The sequence below is a fragment of the Caloenas nicobarica genome, chromosome 11 (genome assembly GCF_036013445.1).
Source record: "Caloenas nicobarica isolate bCalNic1 chromosome 11, bCalNic1.hap1, whole genome shotgun sequence".
Taxonomy (NCBI): Eukaryota; Metazoa; Chordata; class Aves; order Columbiformes; family Columbidae; genus Caloenas; species Caloenas nicobarica.
The window spans coordinates 9,625,110-9,644,155 of record NC_088255.1 but is presented as its reverse complement, the minus strand read 5'-3'; the positions used below and the strand labels follow the sequence as shown (position 1 = coordinate 9,644,155).

At 44.5% G+C, this 19,046-nt stretch overlaps 1 protein-coding gene across 1 annotated transcript; it reads left to right on the top strand.

Annotated features, from left to right (window-relative positions):
• The first annotated feature begins 752 nt into the window (after positions 1–752).
• On the top strand, positions 753–15,254 carry EDEM1 (ER degradation enhancing alpha-mannosidase like protein 1). The gene is made up of 12 exons (XM_065642313.1): positions 753–1,214; positions 1,297–1,369; positions 4,208–4,311; positions 5,166–5,337; positions 6,513–6,696; positions 7,227–7,401; positions 7,979–8,099; positions 8,555–8,725; positions 9,323–9,396; positions 10,414–10,510; positions 11,195–11,380; positions 12,224–15,254. The coding sequence occupies exons 1-12, from the start codon at positions 811–813 to the stop codon at positions 12,311–12,313; spliced, it is 1,851 nt and encodes a 616-aa protein (XP_065498385.1). The 5' UTR covers positions 753–810; the 3' UTR covers positions 12,314–15,254.
• Positions 15,255–19,046: the final 3,792 nt, after the last annotated feature.

Below are 19,046 nucleotides of genomic sequence, written 5' to 3'. Positions count from 1 at the left end.
GCGCACTTCATAGGGCAGCGCGGAGATGCGCATCTCCTCCCTACCTCCCCCAGCTGTGGTTTCTTTACTTCTTTTTGTTCTTTTTGACTGTCTTTGAGGGGTTTTGGTTTTACCAGTCCTGCCTGTTTTCACTTTCGTGTCTACCCTTTGCAAGCGGCAGTTGTCGGCTTCTCTATTTACGCTGCTTTCTGAAAAGCCCAGCTGCCGCCCTGTGTGCCGCGGGCGGGTTCGCCATGTGCTCCGTCGTGCGAGGGGCAGCGCGGGCTCCGCGGGCTCCGTGTCCCCCCCGCACCGCCCCGGCCCGGGGCTGCAGGCCGGGTGGGGGACGCGGGAGGTGCAGGGGGCACGGGGTACCGGCGTCACTTGAAAGGTTGGTTGTCGGTCGTGGTGTGGTTGCTTGGGTTTAGTTTGGTTTTTTTCATGTAAAAGAAACGCCTCTTGTTTCTCAACCTCCGTCTCAGCCCGGCGGGGCCGGTGCCCGGTGGGGTCGCGGGTGCCGCCCCTTGGCCCGGGCGGGGCCGCCCCCCGGCCGTGCCACGACAGCCCCGGGCGCCCTCCGCGCCCCGCCCCGGCCCTTTAACCTCGCCGGGGCTCGGGTCTTGATTGACGTCGCTGCGCGCCCTATGACCGAAGGCCGCTCCCGCCTCCCGGTCGGCTCGGCCAGTAGGAGCCGGGCGGGGCGGGCCCCGTGCTGGCCGCGGTGCGTGTTTCACTTCCGTCGTTAAAGGAGCCGCGTCGCGGAGGAGCGCGGCGGGGGCTGCGCAGCGGGCGGGGGCGCGGGCGGCCCCTTTAAGCTATGCGCGCGGCGCCATGCAATGGCGGTCGCTGCTGCTGGGGCTGCTGCTGCTGAGGCTGGGGCTGCAGGTGCTGCTGGGGCTGCTGCCCGCTCTGGCGCCCGGCCTGTGCCTGCGCCGCCGCTTCCCTTTCCCCTTCCCGCCGCCGCCCGCCGCCCTCGGCCCGCCCGGCGCGGCCGCCGGCCCCGGCTCCTCGCACTGGGGCTCGCTGCTGCGGCGGGGCGGCGGCGGCGGGGCGGGGGGTGACGAGTACGAGCGGCGGTACAGCGGCGCCTTCCCGCCGCAGCTGCGGGCCCGGCTGCGCGACGCCGCCCGCGGCATGTTCGTCTTCGGCTACGACAGCTACATGCAGCACGCGTTCCCGCGGGACGAGCTCGACCCCCTGCACTGCCGCGGCCGCGGGCCCGACCGCCAGGACCCGTGAGTGGCCGGGCCGGCTGGGCCGGGGCGGGGGGCGGCGGCCGGGCCAGGCGGGGCCTGACGCTCGGTGCTTCTCTTCCAGCTCCAACCTCAACATCAACGACGTGCTGGGGAACTACTCGCTGACGCTGATCGACGCGCTGGACACGCTGGCGGTGAGTCCCCGGGGCTGGGGGCGCCTCCCAGCCCCGCCCCGGCCGGGAGGAGCTCGGCGCAGCGGGTCAGGGGCCTGGGGGGCGCTCTGGGCCGGCCCGCTGTGGTTGCTGCGCTTGGCTGGTCTGGAAAGCTCCGGAGCTGCTGCCTCGGCCTGTGCAGTTGAATTTAATCGGGAGGGAAGCTCGGGAGGTTCGTGTTGGCAGCTGGAATGAACAAACTGAATTTCGCAAATTAGTTTAAAGGTATATTGATGTAGCCGGGATGTATGGCCGAAGAGCGATTCTTCTGCTAATTAAGCTCTGAAGGCGGTGTCCTAGCAGGGCCTGAAAGGTTGAGGTCGGTTGGATGAGAGGTTTTGAGAGATGAGAAACAGCAGATGCTCTTGAGCGTGCCTGAGTCTCGCCTGCCCGGTTCTGTTTGGCCGTGAAACAGGCGCCTGTCGCGGTTCACCCGGACCTGGTGTGGGAGCCAGGAGCCCGAGCTCACTGGTGGGCACAGAGCTTTGTTAGAAGGGCTGTGAAACCCCAGGTCTGGGTTGTGGGCTGGCTGGATTGAGGTGTGAGCATCGTCATGAGCTGTCACCTCGACAGCAGGCAGTGCACTGGAACGGACTCTGCAGAAAAGAGTTGAAGGGGAGAATGAGGATGTAGCGCTGCATTAACTTGTTCAGTGTTCTCTCGAAGGACAGGTCTTGCTGGGTTCATCTGCCATGGCACTGAACAACACTGATGTTGTCCCTTGCTCTGAGTTGGAACTTATGACCACAGTAGATGTGATATCTGGAATTGGATCCATATTTTAAAAAAAAAGCTAGCGGAGCTGAAGAAGAGGGGTGAATGTAGAGAGACTTGGAGAGCACTTGAAGGAAGACAGCAACAGAAAGTTTCAGACTGGAGCGAGTTACTCCGCAGTGTTTTCCAAGGACCTGCCATGGGACAAGTGCTGTTTAGTCTTTGCGTGTTAATTTTGTTAATGCAAAAAGTCCTGATGTTTCATGTGGAGCTGCTGATAGAAATAGAGATCAATTCTTAATGTAGAGAGAAGGTGAGGTGACATTGTGAGGAACTAATTAAAATTGTAATGAGCTTTAGCAATACAAAGTAAAAGGTTTCATAGTTTCTTTAGTGGAAGATTATTAAATCCTTCACTTCTGAGGAGAAGGTGGTGCTGGGTGTATATCAGCTGACAGCTGGATCACGAGCTAGCTGGGGAGAGTGAGAGTTCATGGGGATGTATCAGGAGAGATTTCCAGAAGAGACAGAGGAAACTTGGGAGATCTTCCCCATGGCTCAGATGAGATCTCTTTTCTAATACTGTCATCACTCTAGTGTTCAGGAAGGGTGGATTTGAGCTGTAATCTGCACGGGTTGCTGAGAGATATGTTGGGAGGAGAGTTCATCTTATTTGAGATGACTGAAAGAGCTCTGATTGTTTTGCTTGGCAGAGAGGGCCTGGCTGACGTGTAAGCCTATATGAAGAACGGTGAAAGGAAGGAGGGGGAAAGCTGTACAGCTACTTCTTGCCAGCTAAAATAGACCATCGTATGCATTTCTGATAAAATTTGAAGGTAATACGAGAAGCAACTGTGCTTTATGTCAGTAGCACCAGTAGCATGGTGTCATGGAGAAGAGCCCCTTTCCTGAACTACCTTATGCATGTTTAGAAACCCCCGTTATGTTTCATTGTCTCATTTTTGCAGCCAGGGCAGATTCTTGACCTTCTGGCATGTGGTCATGGCCCTTCAATGCATAGGATCCATAGCGTGTCTCTCTTCTTGTGGAGTAGGTGGTGTGTGCAAGGACTGTATGTGTGCCTCAAGTTATAAAGTGCTTCCTGTTGCTACAGTGGAATTGCAGCTCTGTGGTGAAGAGGTCTGAGCTGTTGAACTGAAAGTGGCAGGAGTGAACAGAACTGAAAGCAGGATGTGAGGAAAACATTGGTTTTAACTGAAACAGCAGTTAGGGATTGTGCTACGTGGCTGGTGGTGTGTTGGCTGGACCGTTGCCTTCCTGTCCTTGGTCACCAGTGGCTCAGTGTCCTGTCCACACCTTTTGGAGTCATGTAGCTTCCTTTTTCAAATACAGGACTTCTGGTTCTTAGAGTCTCTTGTGTGTGAATGCCTTCCCATGAGGTCTGGGTATGGCAGAGAGCAGACTGGCTGGTCTGATGGTTAAAGAGCCAAGTAGGTTCCCTGTACACCCAGCCCTATCATGAGCTTAAACAAATGGAAACCTGTGTTTTCCTTCCATATTCTTGCATCTTCCAGTCTGGGACTGAATTTACATCTGTCTCTGGATACAGTGGAAGTCAGTTGCTAAGGTGAACCTAGAGAAAACTGGCATGAGGGAACTCCTGGGCATGTTGAGTCAAAAGGCCAAAGGGTTGGACTCCCCTGGTGAAATAAATGTCAAATCAGACATCATTGTTCTGCAGGTTGTGTTACCTTTTAAGCTAAATTTAACTCTTAAACTGATAGTTTTAAGCAGTTGAAACACCCAGTGTTTCTAGATCTTTAAGAGTTTTTAGCCTCCTGCTCTAAGAGATCACCCACAATGCTGATGTTGGGGGTGGAAGAATACATGGGTGCATGGATTAGAAAAACAGACAAAAATATTTTTGTGGCTCTCTCTGTTTTAATGTACTTTTTAATAAAATGCACTTTTACATGTCAGTAGGATGGGTAACTTTCTGGAAAGTTATCTTAGCAGGAGCTTGAAGTACTCTGTACTATATCTAGTTAATATGACTGTTAATCTAAAATGTGAACTTGCCATTCTCTTCCCCAACTCTCTTCTGAAGCAACAATTAGACAAAATAGCTTTATTTTTATGTAAAAGGTAATGGGAAACTCCTCAGAATTCCAGAAAGCGGTGAAGTTGGTGATTGACACAGTTTCATTCGATAAAGACTCAACGGTCCAAGTTTTTGAAGCAACAATCAGGTATGTTGCTCTAAGTACGTTGCTCTAAGTACGTTGCTCTAAGTTTCTGTCTTTAAAACAGGACCAAGGTTAAAGACTTGGTGTGCATATATAGACAAACCAAAGTAAAATCGTTGATAAGGATGCCTTTGGTAGGCTTTATTCCATAATTGTTCCTTGAGTAAGTTGTTGTTTAATCTTTTATAAAAATATTCCATCCTTTCATAATTAAAACAATTTTAATGAGTCACATGTGGTTTGAAGCAGTGACACAATGATAGTCTCACCTGTCTGTGGCTTGCTGACTGCTATTTTTTTGTTGTTGCTCCTGCAGCAGAGACTCAGATCTGTGCACAACAAACAACCCTGCTGACAGGTTTTCCCTGTTTTGGTTTTCTTCCATGGACCTTCTGCTTGCTTTCACTTTCATTTTAGACGAAAAACAGGCCTGTCTGTCTTGGAGATGAGTTTAAGATATTGTCTGATTTTAAATGGCGATGTTTTCTGAATGTCTTAAGTCGTGTTTGTTCAATTGCTGCTTAACTTGTCTAGGTTTCTTTTTTTCTGAATATTAAGTTTATGCAGCAACCTTACTACCATTTGCTGCAGCAGAAAAGGTGGGACAAAGAGGTCTTTGTCATAAATAGACTTGTTGTGTTGTAAGGAGCTACTGGGTTAGGTAAATTTTGCAGAACCGGATTTTGGGATTACTGTGGGTGACAAGCAACCTGACTTGGAGATGTTTTCACTACTGGTGGGAAAAAAGTAGATCTCTTTCTGTAGAGCCTGTAAGGTGCACAAAGTAAACATCATATTGGTAAGCGCGTGGCTGAAGAACAGATTTAAAAACTGAAGATCTTTTTCTTTTTCCATAGAGTTTTGGGGAGCCTGCTTTCTGCCCACATAATAATTACAGATACTAAACAGCCTTTTGGTGACATGACCATTAAGGATTATGACAATGAACTGTTGCATATGGCTCGTGATCTAGCAGTGAGACTGCTTCCAGCCTTTGAGAACACCAAAACTGGAATTCCATACCCTCGAGTGAGTGAGCGTTTCAGCACAGTGGGGAAATAATCCAAAAGCAGTAATTCATCTGTCCTACAACTCGAGTTCTGTGCCCTTATATGTGCGCTTGGAGTATTGAACGTGCTCTGAGTTACATTAAAATGGCATGGGGGGGAACTGCATGAAGTTATGGTGACATAGACATTGTATAATGGACATAAGTTGCTCCTTATGTCTAGTAAATGTTTTCTTTGGGCTGTTTTTTCACTCTGTATGTATTGTTCTGTACAGGACAGTAGTCATTTGTTTCCATGCTGGTTGGCTGGGACGTGTCCTGCCCCACAGTTTCTTCCTATATATCACGCAACAACAAACAATGCTGTCATTAAGAAGGTTAACAAGAAATACTGTAAAGGCAAACAGCCTGGGAAAGTGACTTTATTGGTGACTTGGTACTAAGACAATTGTGATAAAATAAAACTTATCTAAAATATTTGTCACACTGGGCTTGGATTTTGTAATTTTCTTCAATACTGCTCAGTGAGTACTCAAGAATACTGCAGTATCCCTCAATACTGCATCCTCTTGTTTTAAGCAGATGCGGTTCACAGGGAGAAGAATGTGAGTTCTAGTGGAACAACTCTCAACTGTAAAACTAATTAGCACTTGCCTTACTAGTCTTAATTTTGGGGGACAGCAGCACTGATTTTCCTCCAGACCTGTCAGGCTGTAGAAACTTTCACTTCTGCTCAGAGTCTGGTGAAGCAGTCAAGGGTGGTGTAACTTCCCTTCAACGTTTTGCTCCGTGGGGAAGTTGAGGCGCATTCATTGAGGAAACTCTTGGTTTCAAGAGCGCCAGGTGAGGGGAAGTGGTACTTGCATCACCCTTGGAAGAACCTGAATGTTTAGTAGAAATGATGAAAAAGTGGACTGAAATTTGGAAGGATTAGCAAGCGTAAGAGTAGCAAAACTGGTTTCCCACCTTGAGCACAATGTTATAAATTTGAAAGATTAATTTCAGGAATCCTTCAGAAAAGCTTTTTGACCAAGCAGTGGTATGCTGGCTTTCTAACTATATACGCATTGCACAGTTCGTATTGCAAAAACTAATAAAAAGGCTTTATAATGAATACAAGACTGCAGATGAGAGCCCAGCTGTATGAGGTGCAGCTGCCTTCTCGCTGTTAGCACTCTCTCTGCCTGCTCCACAGGTCAATCTGAAGAAGGGAGTACCTCCAGACGGCAACAATGAAACGTGTACTGCAGGAGCCGGTTCCTTGCTGGTGGAGTTTGGCATCCTGAGCAGGCTGCTCGGTGATTCCACGTTTGAATGGGTGGCCAGGAGAGCTGTCAAAGCGCTCTGGAGTCTCAGGAGCAATAACACTGGACTACTAGGTAATCTCCTCTAAGGTGATGCTGTATTGCCTGGGTCTATGTTTTAACCTCACCCAGTCTCCTGTGGCAGGATGCCATCATGCTGCAGGTTTTTTTCATGTTTTGTAAACTTTGTCAATTTGCTTTCTCTGTAGCTGTTAAGTCGTGCTCTCCTTGTGTACTCATGGTTTGTGTTGAACAAATGGCACTTCGTAATTTCATAAGAAAAAGGGAGTATCCAAATGACTTCTTAAGGCACAGATTTCCAAAGACAAATTTTTCATTAAACTGGGAAATGAAACTGAAGTTCTTCCATTTGTATCCCCATTAAAATAATTTAGATTGGCAGATGACTAAAAATACTTAAAGCAACTGCGTGGGTGTGCTAGTTCCTTGGATGAATGCACTGTAACACTTTATTTAGATAGTAATCTTTGATCATTCCTCCTTAAGGCATTTTGAAGATGTAATATTTCTAAGTTCTGGTTCTTCATTATTTTTCTCTGATGTATTTGGCAACATTAGACTAAACTCTTTGTCTGTTCTGAAAGGCAATGTTGTGAATATTCAAACTGGTCACTGGGTTGGAAAGCAAAGTGGATTGGGAGCAGGGTCAGATTCGTTCTATGAATACCTTCTGAAGTCTTACATCCTCTTTGGTGAAAAGGAAGACTTGGAGATGTTCAATGATGCTTATCGAAACATTCAGAACCACTTAAGAAGAGGGTATGTTGTTTCATATCAGTATCAATTCCTTAAGCAATGACTACTCGAGCAAGATATGAGAGATTGTATAGTGTTTTGTGTCATGCTCTAGAAAATCTGTGTTCTCCTTTTTTTTTTTAAAAAAAAAAAGTCCTATTTTTTTGGTAGTCACCGTGGAAGTAAATTTTAACCTTCCCTTCACTCCTTAGTCAACTAATCTGTGTAGCATTATTGGTGCAAAGAAGCTAAACTGGTTACTGTCCAAGTTAGTAAATGCTAGACTGAGAGAAGGCTGCAGAAATGAAAAGGAAATGCATTAAATTGGCTGGTTTAGTACTTATTAAGGCTCAATCTTACCTAGCATGACTATTTGGTAGAGATTCTGCTGACGTAACTTTAGGATATGATGTACATACATTTATGAATTCATTTTTCTGAGAGCATGACTGGCGTTTTGGTTCTTTTCACCATGGCTTTGAGCCTGGCATGGCAAACCTGTGGCTCATTCTTTTTGCTGGTGACAGTGCTGTGAAATGAAATGTGCATTGTGTTCTTCTAAAATAGTGAGTATTTACACATGCTTATTGTTACTTGGCAGTCGAGAAGCTTGCAATGAAGGTGAAGGTGACCCTCCTTTGTATGTTAATGTCAACATGTTCACGGGACAGCTTATGAACACGTGGATTGACTCCTTGCAAGCCTTTTTTCCTGGACTACAGGTAAACTTTCATTCTGTTAAAAACCAAACGACCCAGTAGAGGGGTGTCAGGCTCATTCTAATCCTAGACTGTGAAATGAGTATGTGCACCTCTTCTGCGATGAGCTTCAACCTGTGGGTTTACATCTGGCTGCTCTGATATGACAGTCTTAGAGCAGTTCAGCTTCTGCATCAATTTAACCATGTTGGAATGCCTGGTCTGCTCTCCGCTGGATTTGAGATGAAACTTTCAACTTTTCTCATTTAACCTCAGCATTTGTATACTGTGCCGTGGGGGCTGAACACTGCTAGAGCTTTTAATGTGAAGAAATTAATACATAGCTCTTTCTTTCTTTTTTTCGGTCTCCCCTTATGATAGGGCTGTTTTATTATATGGACTGTTTGTACACAGAGCGGAAAGCAATTTTCTGGCTTGCAGTATTAAGTGTGCATGTTTACGGCTGTTGTTATGCCTAGGTGTTGATAGGAGATGTGGAGGATGCTATTTGTCTCCATGCTTTTTATTATGCCATATGGAAACGATATGGAGCTCTCCCAGAAAGATACAACTGGCAATTGCAAGCACCAGACGTTCCCTTTTATCCACTGAGGCCCGAGTTAGTGGAATCCACATATCTCCTTTATCAGGTACTTGACTTTCTTGAGCTTACTGCTTGTTTTGGCAAAAGTGGTTTCATTCAGAAAGTCACTTTTTCTACCCCTGGCCCCTGGCCTGCTAAAATTTGGTGCCTCTGGATCTGCCTGTTCCTATATGGAGGTCTCTAGGCACTAGATTGTTATGCAATGTAGTTGCTATGTTATTTGATTAAAAAATAGCCTTTTTTTATAAGACAGGCAAAAATGAGACTAAACAACCTTTTCAAAAATTAGCTGGCACATTTTTATAAGGTAGAGAGCTGTGACTTCTTAGTAGAAATTGTTCAAGTAAATGTAATAGCTTTCCTTGCTATATTGTCTAGACACAGTCTCCAACTGGCAGAAGAAACAGTCAACTAATAAAACTTTCTGGCTGCAAGAAAGCTATCAGAGTTTGAATTTACCACGAGCTTTATTAGCGTTGGCACTAAAGCAAATGTGGGAAGCTTGCAGAGAGTAATCTAAGTCATGTTCTTATAAAGATAACTATACTGTAATACGGGAGAATCTGATACTACTAGGCCTTTGTGTTATTTTTACAAGATTTTTGAAACTGCTGACTAACTCTTGTCTGTCTTACTTATTTAGGCCACAAAGAACCCATTTTACCTTCATGTCGGAATGGATATTCTGCAAAGTTTGGAAAAATATACAAAAGCAAAGTCAGTCTTAAATGTTCTTTGTGTTCTCTCACTGCTATATACATAGTTTATTAAGTAAATATTATGTAGAATCCAATCTGCCAAATGTAGGTAAACCAGAAATTCCAACCCTCCATGAAAGCCACAAGTGATGATTTATTTATTGAGGAATTATTTTTTTCTCATCTGAAAATGAAATCATAGTCCAGTGACAACTTTATGCCTTCAGAATTTTGTAACTACCTTTCAGAATGCGTCGTTGATGATCAGTTGCTAAAAACCAGTAAAATTAGTAGCCGTATTTTTTTTTTTTCCATGGATCCTGCAAGAATATTTCTAACCTCATGGGCCCATGGTGTTTAACTAAACTGGAAGGAATGTCTGTAAGATTGATGCTGTTGCATCTCAGCTTTCATCTCAGGACGGTAACAATGAATCCTGACTAATACTGAGTATCTGAACTTCTTGCAAGACTCAGAGGGAAGATAACATATTCTTATTCAACTACTGGTATTTCCTGATTTTGTAGGCAAGTCTCTACTAACCATAAGACGGTATAAAACGGCACCATTCTGCAGTTAAGTGGGATTCAAATGTGTAGGGGGTTGACTGAAAGAATTACAAGTGCACTGTGTGACAGTTTGCAGCTTTGTTATTTGTTAAGTGTTGGTGGGAGGGAAGAGTAGGTAGCTCAGGAAGAAACCTTTGCACAAGATCAGGTGTCCAGACCTGGGTTTCTCACGTGCTCAGTGTGGAGAAATCGCCTGTTTTGTGCGAGGTGCCTTGAGAATGTCTTACTTCTTTGAGAGACTCTTAATGAATCTGCACACTGGAATAGATTAACCACAAGGTCAACGATTACCGTCTCATTAGAATCCCAGAAACCAATAATCAGTGCTTACTTCTAAAAAAGACTTGTGTCATTTTACTGTCACCCCTAGTGACAATTGCAACAGTGTGAAGTTACAGAATATCTAGGGAGCACTTCGAGATCAGAATGTGTGGGAACTAAACCCAAACTAATCTTTAATCTTGCAGGTGTGGCTATGCAACATTACACCACGTTGTTGAGAAGACAAAGGAAGATCGAATGGAGAGCTTTTTTCTCAGTGAAACATGTAAATATTTGTACCTGGTACGTATGTGTTCTTCATTTCAAACATGGTACAGTGAGGAGGCAGTTAGTTAAAAACTGTGCTGGGCTCTGGGGAAGAGAAGGGTTCAGGTGTCGGTGTATCAGAGAATGTGCTGCTCTTCTTTCCTTGACCCTACCCTAGTCTTGGAGGTTTGGGCAGCTGCTGGCTGGAGAACTGGCAGCTCCGTTGGGTTGAGCTGGAAAGGAGAGTCAGCAGGACTGAAGGAGACTCCTGCTGAGCATGAGCTGAGTTACTGCTCGTAGGCATGTTGTCTGTCTCGCAGCAGCCTCCGATTTCTCCCCATTGGGCTTTGGCAGTCGCGGTGTCTGAGCCAGCACTGCTTAAGCTACTGTTCGCAATCTCCTCTACTGTAGAAAAATGGATAAACCTGTGACTGGATGGGAACAGCGGATGCCAGCCTAGGAGTGCCTGCATAGCACAGCTTAGAAAAATAAAGGCAGTTTAAATCATGTGAGATGTTTTTCTTTTGCTCTCCCCTTTTAACTGTTAAAATAAATCCCTTGCATTAAAACTATTTATTTCCATTTGCTCTAACAGTAGTTGCCATTTAAGACGAAAAGGTTTGCTTTATGTGATCCTTCAAATGCACGAGCGCATATTGCTTGTGGGATGTGAAGAATGTTGCACACATGCTATAGCTGTCTCTCCCATCTCTTGTTTAGTTGTTTGATGAAGAGAATCCGCTGCATAAATCTGGAAATAAGTATATGTTTACTACTGAGGGACATATTGTGTCTGTGGATGAACGTTTTCGTAACTCACTGTGGCAAGACATCCTCCCTGGAGAAGTGGACAGCGCAGAAAAAATTAAACCTAACGAATTAAAGGCAGTCAACTTCAGTTCTAATGTAAGGAATATACAGAGTGTTCCTGGTTGTGTTGCTGGAGAAGGGATGTATGTGGAACTGGGTTAGGTGATAGGAAGCCGTTTGAAAGTGTTTCCTTTATAAATGTCAAATATCTGAGAAGTGCCCTTGTGAAAAACACTTTCAGTGGTGGAATGAATGGGTTAGGATAACCGGGGAGTGATGATGTTGAAGGTGAAACCTGTCCCCTTTTAAGCAGCGATTAGTTTGTTAATTTATTTCCAGTTATTTTTCTCTTCCCTTTTGCCCTTAAAATCTTCCAGTGTTGCTCTGATGGGGAAAGAGAAAAGCAGAGTGTTATTTAAACAGAGCTTTTTTTCCTCAGAGTGGTTTTGAGGCACGTACAGGTGACCTTTTTTAGCTAGGCATCAACTGAGTACAGAACTGTGGACCCAGTGCCTATCACCAACCAGAACAGATACATTTTTAATACAGAGTAATTTTTTAAAATCTCTGCTAGTAGGTTCTAGCATGGTTCCTTTCCTTCTCCCCACAGTCCTGCAGAAAAAGCATTATTTTAGAAAACATTCACAGTTGTCATAGTGAAGGAAGTCTCAGCTGAATAACAGGCTGCAGTAGTTTGGTGTGGATCTGGGAGTTTGCAGCCTGCACGGAAGAAACACATGCTGCTCATTTATGTGGTTTGTGCTGTAAGTTTGCAAAGAGTGAGGGAGGGTCGGGACCAGAAGTGCGGTTGGGTACAACTTTGTGTACTGGGAGGAAACCTGAGGTTACTGATGCCAAAACGCCTGCTAGATGACAGAGGGAATGGGATTGCCTGGTTTTGTATTTGAGTTCTTAAAAATATTCTCATTCTGTTAACAGTGTAACAGAGTTCCTGATGAGAGGAGATACTTACTGCCATTGAAGAGCAACTACATGAGACAGATTGATCAAATGGTGGGCTTGATCTGAATGGTTCTTCAGAGTAACTTCTGTCGTATGTCAGGAGGAGCGTGAGATTTGGCTGTACACATTCCTCGCCTCTTCAGCTACACACCTGCATATGCTGAATCACTTGGGTATCTCCCAGACTTGCTGGTTTTAAATTATGGACATGAAGGGAAATCAAATTCTCTTATGAGTTTGGTCTCCTGAACTGTGGTATCTCCATGTGCCACCTGAATAGAGATTTCTTGTTTTAAGACTTCCTATGAAAAATGTTGTTGCAAATGAAGGCTGAATATACTTAAAAAAAAAAAAAGACAATTGGCACGTGCCACTTAGCTACCTCTTTGTAGCTGTATTACAAATGTCCCTTTAAAAAAGGGTCTAGTATTTAATTTGAAATGATCTTGGGGTTGGGGAAGGAATGGGAAAGTGCAATTGCTTATGCCAAGTTTAATCAGTGAATTATTCTGACTAGCAATACACAACCTTAAGTACTACTCAGGTAGGAACCCACTGGTAATGGGTTTTGCTGAAACAAAAACGCTGTATCTAGAATAGTATCTTGAAAAGATAACTCTTGATCATATAAGAAGCTATCCGTATAGTCATGATGTCCCTCATATACACAGTTGTATAGAACTGCACGGTCACAAGAGCCTGTGCCTGCAGAAACCAGTAATCAAGCAAATCAGGTGCCTTTTTTTGTAGGGGAGGAGGGGGTGGGGAAAGGGAAATTGCAAAGCTACTCAGCTGTCCAAGCTGCTAACTTTATATAGCTTAGCTGAGTTCCAAAAGTTTTGTTGTTTGCCATATATCTAGTGCCTTTTCAGGAGAGATGCTGCTAAGAACTGGTGTAACAGTACATGAAGAACAAACTATTTCAGATTCCTGACAGCATTAATATGTTAGTGCCTTACGTATTCTTCACTGGCAGGAAAAACTGAGCTTGCTTGGGAAGGTGGTTAAAGTATTTCTGCTTAGCTGGTTACAAAGTACAGCGAATCCCAAAGTAACTTGAAAAGTAACTCACTTATGAGATGACTTCTCTTTTTTAAAGATACTGGAGGAATATCAACTGTTGTGCCCATCCTAAAGAATATTTCTGGGCTGGATTTGTTCTGCCTCAGTGTAGTGAGTAACGGGGCTGGCTTTGCATCATCGTGGAGATGGAGTTAGCGAGAGGCCTGACCCTGCCGCGGGCTCCCCTCCCTCTGCACCAGACGGCTTGGTACGCGCTGTGGTAACAGGGCCATGGCTGCAGTGCCAATCGATGCCGACGGTCACGCTGTACAGTACCCGTGAACTGGGCCTCCTGGGTCCACTGAGGAACGGTGAGAACCTGCTGGTGCTTCATCCCACCATCTTGAAATGCACTCAGATGTGTTTGGGAAATAACTGTCTATGAACTTCCAGGAAGAAGCAGTTAAATTCAGGCAGGACTGTTGAGGGATGAAAACAAACCAAGGCCAAAACAACTTATTATAAATATAACAGGGGTTTTTTTAAGTGGCTCCCCATTGCTTACAGGCATTTTACTTTTAAGTACAGTTGAAGTAGTTGAATGTTACTGTTGGGTTAATTATTTTTAAGTTAAGGCTTAAATATAAAGGCAAACTTGATCTGCTGTATTTTCACCTTCTTATGACAACATCGGTTTTCATAAACCATATGTTGCAACTCAAAACATTTCTAATAAATATGAAGTTAGTGCTGGAGAGGTTGTTGTTAGAATCTTTTAGTATACAGATGCATCTCAGGGACTTCATTGTAGAATCTTCTATGATAGATAGAACCTGTATTCAGCCAAAACAATAATAATCCTGTCATCTTAGTTTTATTGTGTGTGTTTTAAGGGGAGGAGGGTTGAAGTGGGGAGAGGGAAATATGTTAAGATTTCCCAAAACATTGCAATAGAGTCAGTTGCCTTGATGTTTGAGGCAGATGGCAATTCCAACTCCTGTAGAATTGGCTTTGCAAACCTATTACTGGAATGTCTTAACTGCCTGTTTCAAAGCAAAACATGAATTCAGGGTGTTATGATCCAAAGAGGTATTGAGAGAGGTTCAAGATAAAGCTTCTTAACCAGTAGATGTTGCCTGGGCATGCAGGTTTACTTCAGTTTGTAAACATGTCAAGAAGGGCAGGAGTAAAGGAGTGATTTCTGCCATACAAGGGAAAGCAAAAGTATCTGGGCTTTCTGAAATGCTGCATCTGGGCCAGATCATAGTTCTGAAATGAGAAGTGCTGGGTAGTGCGGAAGCTGCACGCAGCATTCCACAAGTGCCCATTTAAAATCATGGCGTAGCAGGCGCGGGGACGGATGTTACTTGAGGTGTGTTTCTGGCTGCTTCTGGTGAGGATTTTTTCCCCAATGTGCAGTTTAGCTCTCTGGATCTACGGTATATTCCTTGGGACTGCCTCAGTGTTTTGTGCCTTCTAAAGCACCTCAGCCTGGCAACGGTTCCAGCCCAGTGTTATGCACAGAAATCTGTTTCAGAGTTTTTCTCAGAGAATTACAGGACTATAATGAAGTTGCACATTCTAGTTGTCAAGCACAGAGGACTAAACAACAATTAGTGTGATATGTGTTTTTCTACACCTCAGCTGCAAGTCACTTGAGTGTGTTTACGATCCTTCTTGCCAGTCTTCCCTTGTATTCCCAGTCAGCTTTCCATCGGAACAGTTTTTGTCTTCAAAGAGACTGGTGCTGACTACGTGGTAAAAGACTTTGTATTCTTTAAGGAGCCAGCTTTTCTTCCTCTTTGTTTTAAAAATGCTTTGATACATTTTTAGTCTGTAATGACAGGGCACATGTTATGCACTAAAATTAAAACTTTTGTGTAAGTCAATGATATCAAAATGAAATTGATAACCGCTGGAATAACTTGCTGAAACAGACTTTTGTATTCCTTGGTATAATGTGCAATATCAAATTTTCCTAATTAAAAATTCAATGTATGCTTAATTGTTGTTTTTCCATGAAGTATTTAATTGGGGATGGGAAATTTTTAAGAGGGCCAAATGCTCTTTCATGAAGTGTCCTAAATTTTCAAAACTGAGCTTAAATTTTAGTCCCGAGTTTTGACCATTGAAGCTGACAGGGCAGTTTCTGTTGTCTGTCTTGATCAAACTCCAAGTTACAAGGAAACATCTGTCAAACATTATAATTGGATTTTTGTAATGTTTTTAAAGTTCCTCTAGATTTTTTTTGGTGATGAGATTTGTGCTACTTTTGCTGGGTTCGGATGTCTAAATGTCAATTCTGACGTAGCTGTAAGTGGGCTGAAAGCCTGACTGTGGGGAAAGAGCCCAAGCTCTCATGTTTTCACTGTGGTTGGACCTTTCCTAGTGGTGTCACTTCCCTGAGCAACTATTTGCTGGTTTTGCTTGTCTTGTCTTGCTTCCTTATCTGCTCTCAGAGGATTGGTTGGTCAATGTGTTACAGCTCTGAAGTGGGACTGAGGGTTTTGACTGCAGTTTCCCATAAATCCACATTTAAGAAAATACCTCAGAAAAGCCTCTTCCCATCCCTGGCTTTCTGGCAGATTTATATGTGATAGAAGATCTGAAACCCAGAAGTGTGCATGGGAACTCAGGTGTTTTTTTTTTTTTTTTTAGGATATAATGCCTCAGGCTAACCTAGTATTGCAGCTAAAAGAAGTGACTATTGGTAGCTGTGGACAAAGCTCTTTGGCTTGGGCTCCTCTAGATTTGGTGGCAAAGCTGTAGATCTTATCTGCTTCCACCAGAGACCACTCTTGTGCCACCGTTTGAAGATTTCTATAGCAGCAAGTCAAAAGCACCGTCTTGAAGGTGGAGTGTTGGAAAATGTTGTTTTTGTAGCCTTGGTGAGCACCACTTCTTCAGGGAGAGCTGCGAAGTGTTGAGGAAAGAGGAGCACGAAATGCGTCCCAGCCGCACTGCTCCCTTGCTCTGCTGCTCCCTGTGGGTGCAGAAAAGTCATCTCCTGGAGACGTTCACCTTGGTCCTTGCATGGTTCAATTTTCTTCATCATGTAACGGTAGTGCTAGCGATCTGGCATTACATGGTTTTGTCAAGGAGCTGCGTTTCATGAACTTCAGAGGAAATACAAAATTTTTTTTAAAAAAATGGTGCTTTTTCTTCCTCTTTTACAGAGGAGATTGATTTTTAAAGCAGCCTTCGGAAGGAAGAATTAAAAGGAGTTTTTAAACAAGCATTTTTAATAGAACAAATATCCCCTTGCTCTCGTGTGCTGCTTAATGAAAAAACAAATTATGCAGTAGCTACAGATTATTTGCTGTTGTTATTGTTTTGAAATGATTACTCCCCCTTTCCTTTTGCTTCCATACCCATAGCTGAGTGCAGCACTGGTACACCATAGCAGTGCCTGGGTATGCGTTTTATGCACATCAATAGGCTTGTTGCCATTTTAGTCTGCTGTCATTAAGCAGTGCGGTACTTTTATGAATAATTAATCCATAATTCGGTGAAAGAAAACTCAGATCCGACAGAGGTTGGGGCTGGTTTTTTTCTTGTTTTCTTTTTTTTTTTTTTTCTTTTTAAATTATTTTGGTTTCCCCCCCCCACTTCCTTTTACCTCCCTCTCGCAGTCTGGGTGTCCTCCTGCTCCTCGGCCCCTTTAGCACCTCTTGGTCCCTGAAAAGAGTTTTAATTTCCAGCTCTGCAGCTGCTTTTCCTTCCTGAATTTTATGAGTTATTGCACGCTTACTTTTTATTTTTGGGCCTTTTATAATTTGCATTCTAAATATCAACTGCAGCTTAAAAGCAGGAGTGGTTTATTTTCTTGGGAGGTAAGTGAAGAGGCTTTAGGGATAAGCTGATACCTTTTGACATGCAGAAGCACTTCTGTTCTTTTTGTGCTCCTGGTGCTGATGGGGAGAGGATCTCTGCTGATCTCAGCACTAGTGGGCTTGTCACAACCAAGGGAATTTGGAGAAAATGTCATTGTGACCTGTTACATTTCACTCAAACTTTGACAAAAGACTAGGAATTTGCTTCAGTTTTGCAGCTCCCAGGCTGTTGTAGCAATCAGCTTGCAACTATAATTACAATGTGTCATTTATCTTTGGTTCTCAGATTCTCCAGCCTAATTTCCTGGAGGGATAACTCAAATGATAATGAATGCATGGTTATGAAAGCTACATTGCCTTGTAATAACAGTAAAAATGAAGGTAAATTGAACAAAAAACATATTAGGGCACACTGTATTGAAACGGAGCAGTGTTCACCTCCGGTTTGGCTGCGGTTTGGGGTGGGAACATGCATGTCCTGGTTCGCTGGAGCAGCAGAGGGATCCCCTCCGAAATCCCTGGTTCCTGCGCTGCGGGGCTGTCACTGGCCTGGAAATCTGTTGGGACCTGAGGAGGGAGAGGTAATCCTGGGGTCGGAACTCAGTATGGGGCTGGGGGATATATGTGTATAAAACTGTGGTTTATCAGTTAGGCAGCAATCGATAAGGCTACTCTAACCCTGGATTCTTGCAGTATGTGCAAATCCTGGTTTATAAGAATCATAAGGTTGAACTCAACGAACGCAATCCTGATCAGCTGTGCGGCAAGTGCTGAGCGAGGTCTGTAAAGAGCTTCCGAACCTGGCTCTGTGAAAGCTTTGAAAGATGAAAATTGCTCAAAAGAAAAGGGGTAGAAAAAGGAAAGATAGAAGGGGAAGAGAAGGGTGAAAATGACCTTGGTGTTTCTGCCTGCACAGGCTGCACCTGTGGCAGTGCTGCCGCGGGGTGTCCCAGGGCAGTGCTGTCACCTGCTGTCGCCCAGCGCAGGGGACAGCGCCCTAACGCAGGGGCTGGAGCTGCTTTGGCTCCGAGCAGGGTGCGCGCTGCACCTTGCACCAGCCATTGGGGAGGCTCCTGGTTCTCAGAGAAGTCAGATATGCTGATTCTTGCTTTAAATGGTGCGTGTAGCCATTATAAACCTGTGCATTGCTGTGCAAAGGCAGCTATTTGGGAAACGTGGTGCCATGTAAGCCAGTAAGCGAGCTCATAGGGAGCAGCTTTCCCTGCTACGGCCAGAGCATCTCATCACCCTGCGAGGGAGCTGAGCTCCTAGGTGTGATTTCAAAGCAAATCATTACTTGTGCTTTAAAAGTCAAGATGACTGGCCTGGCTGGTGTGCCCTGTGCACAGGGCAGGACGCGGGGCTGTGTCCCACTCCAAGGTGTGAGCCTGGTCTCTTGCGGCTGGGCTGCAGCAATTTGCTGCCGCGGGCTGTGCGAGGTGCTCAGGGGGGCTCAGCAGCCCTGCTGCCCATGCCAACCGCAGCAGAGCAAGTGCCGCGAGATGACACAGATAGTCTGATATATGTAACTCAGAAGATATCAAAAGGATTTCTTCCCTTTGCCTAAAGGAGCAGTGAACTTTGCATAATATTGACTTTTAAAGGGTTTTTTTTAATTGAGCATAAATAAGTATCTGATATTATTTTTTGTTTTATTCTGCTGGTTTTGTCCTGATCATGCATAAAAACCCAAAACAGGGTTGAGACCATAATGACCAATATACCCTAATGTTCTCTGCCATTAAAGACCATGAAGAAATGTGGTGATTCACATGAAACATGGGATTTCTGCTAGTATTTTCCTATCTCTATGCATAGATTTAATCCCAGAACTACTGAAAAAAAAACCCCTCCTGAACTGTCAGTCATGTTTCCTGCAAGTTGAAAGTATTAAAAAATCCTGGGATTATAGGTCAGCACAAAGCTGGACTTGCCGTGTGGGATGTCTCTATGTGAAACAAAGC

What these genes read in the sequence shown, in the direction of transcription:
- EDEM1 (XM_065642313.1), top strand. Translation starts at nt 811, where the DNA reads ATGCAATGGCGGTCGCTGCTGCTGGGGCTGCTGCTGCTGAGGCTGGGG. An exon ending in CTGGAATTCCATACCCTCGA is followed by an intron (nt 5,338 to 6,512) that starts GTGAGTGAGCGT and finishes CCTGCTCCACAG; the next exon opens with GTCAATCTGAAGAAGGGAGT. An exon ending in CATGTAAATATTTGTACCTG is followed by an intron (nt 10,511 to 11,194) that starts GTACGTATGTGT and finishes TCTCTTGTTTAG; the next exon opens with TTGTTTGATGAAGAGAATCC.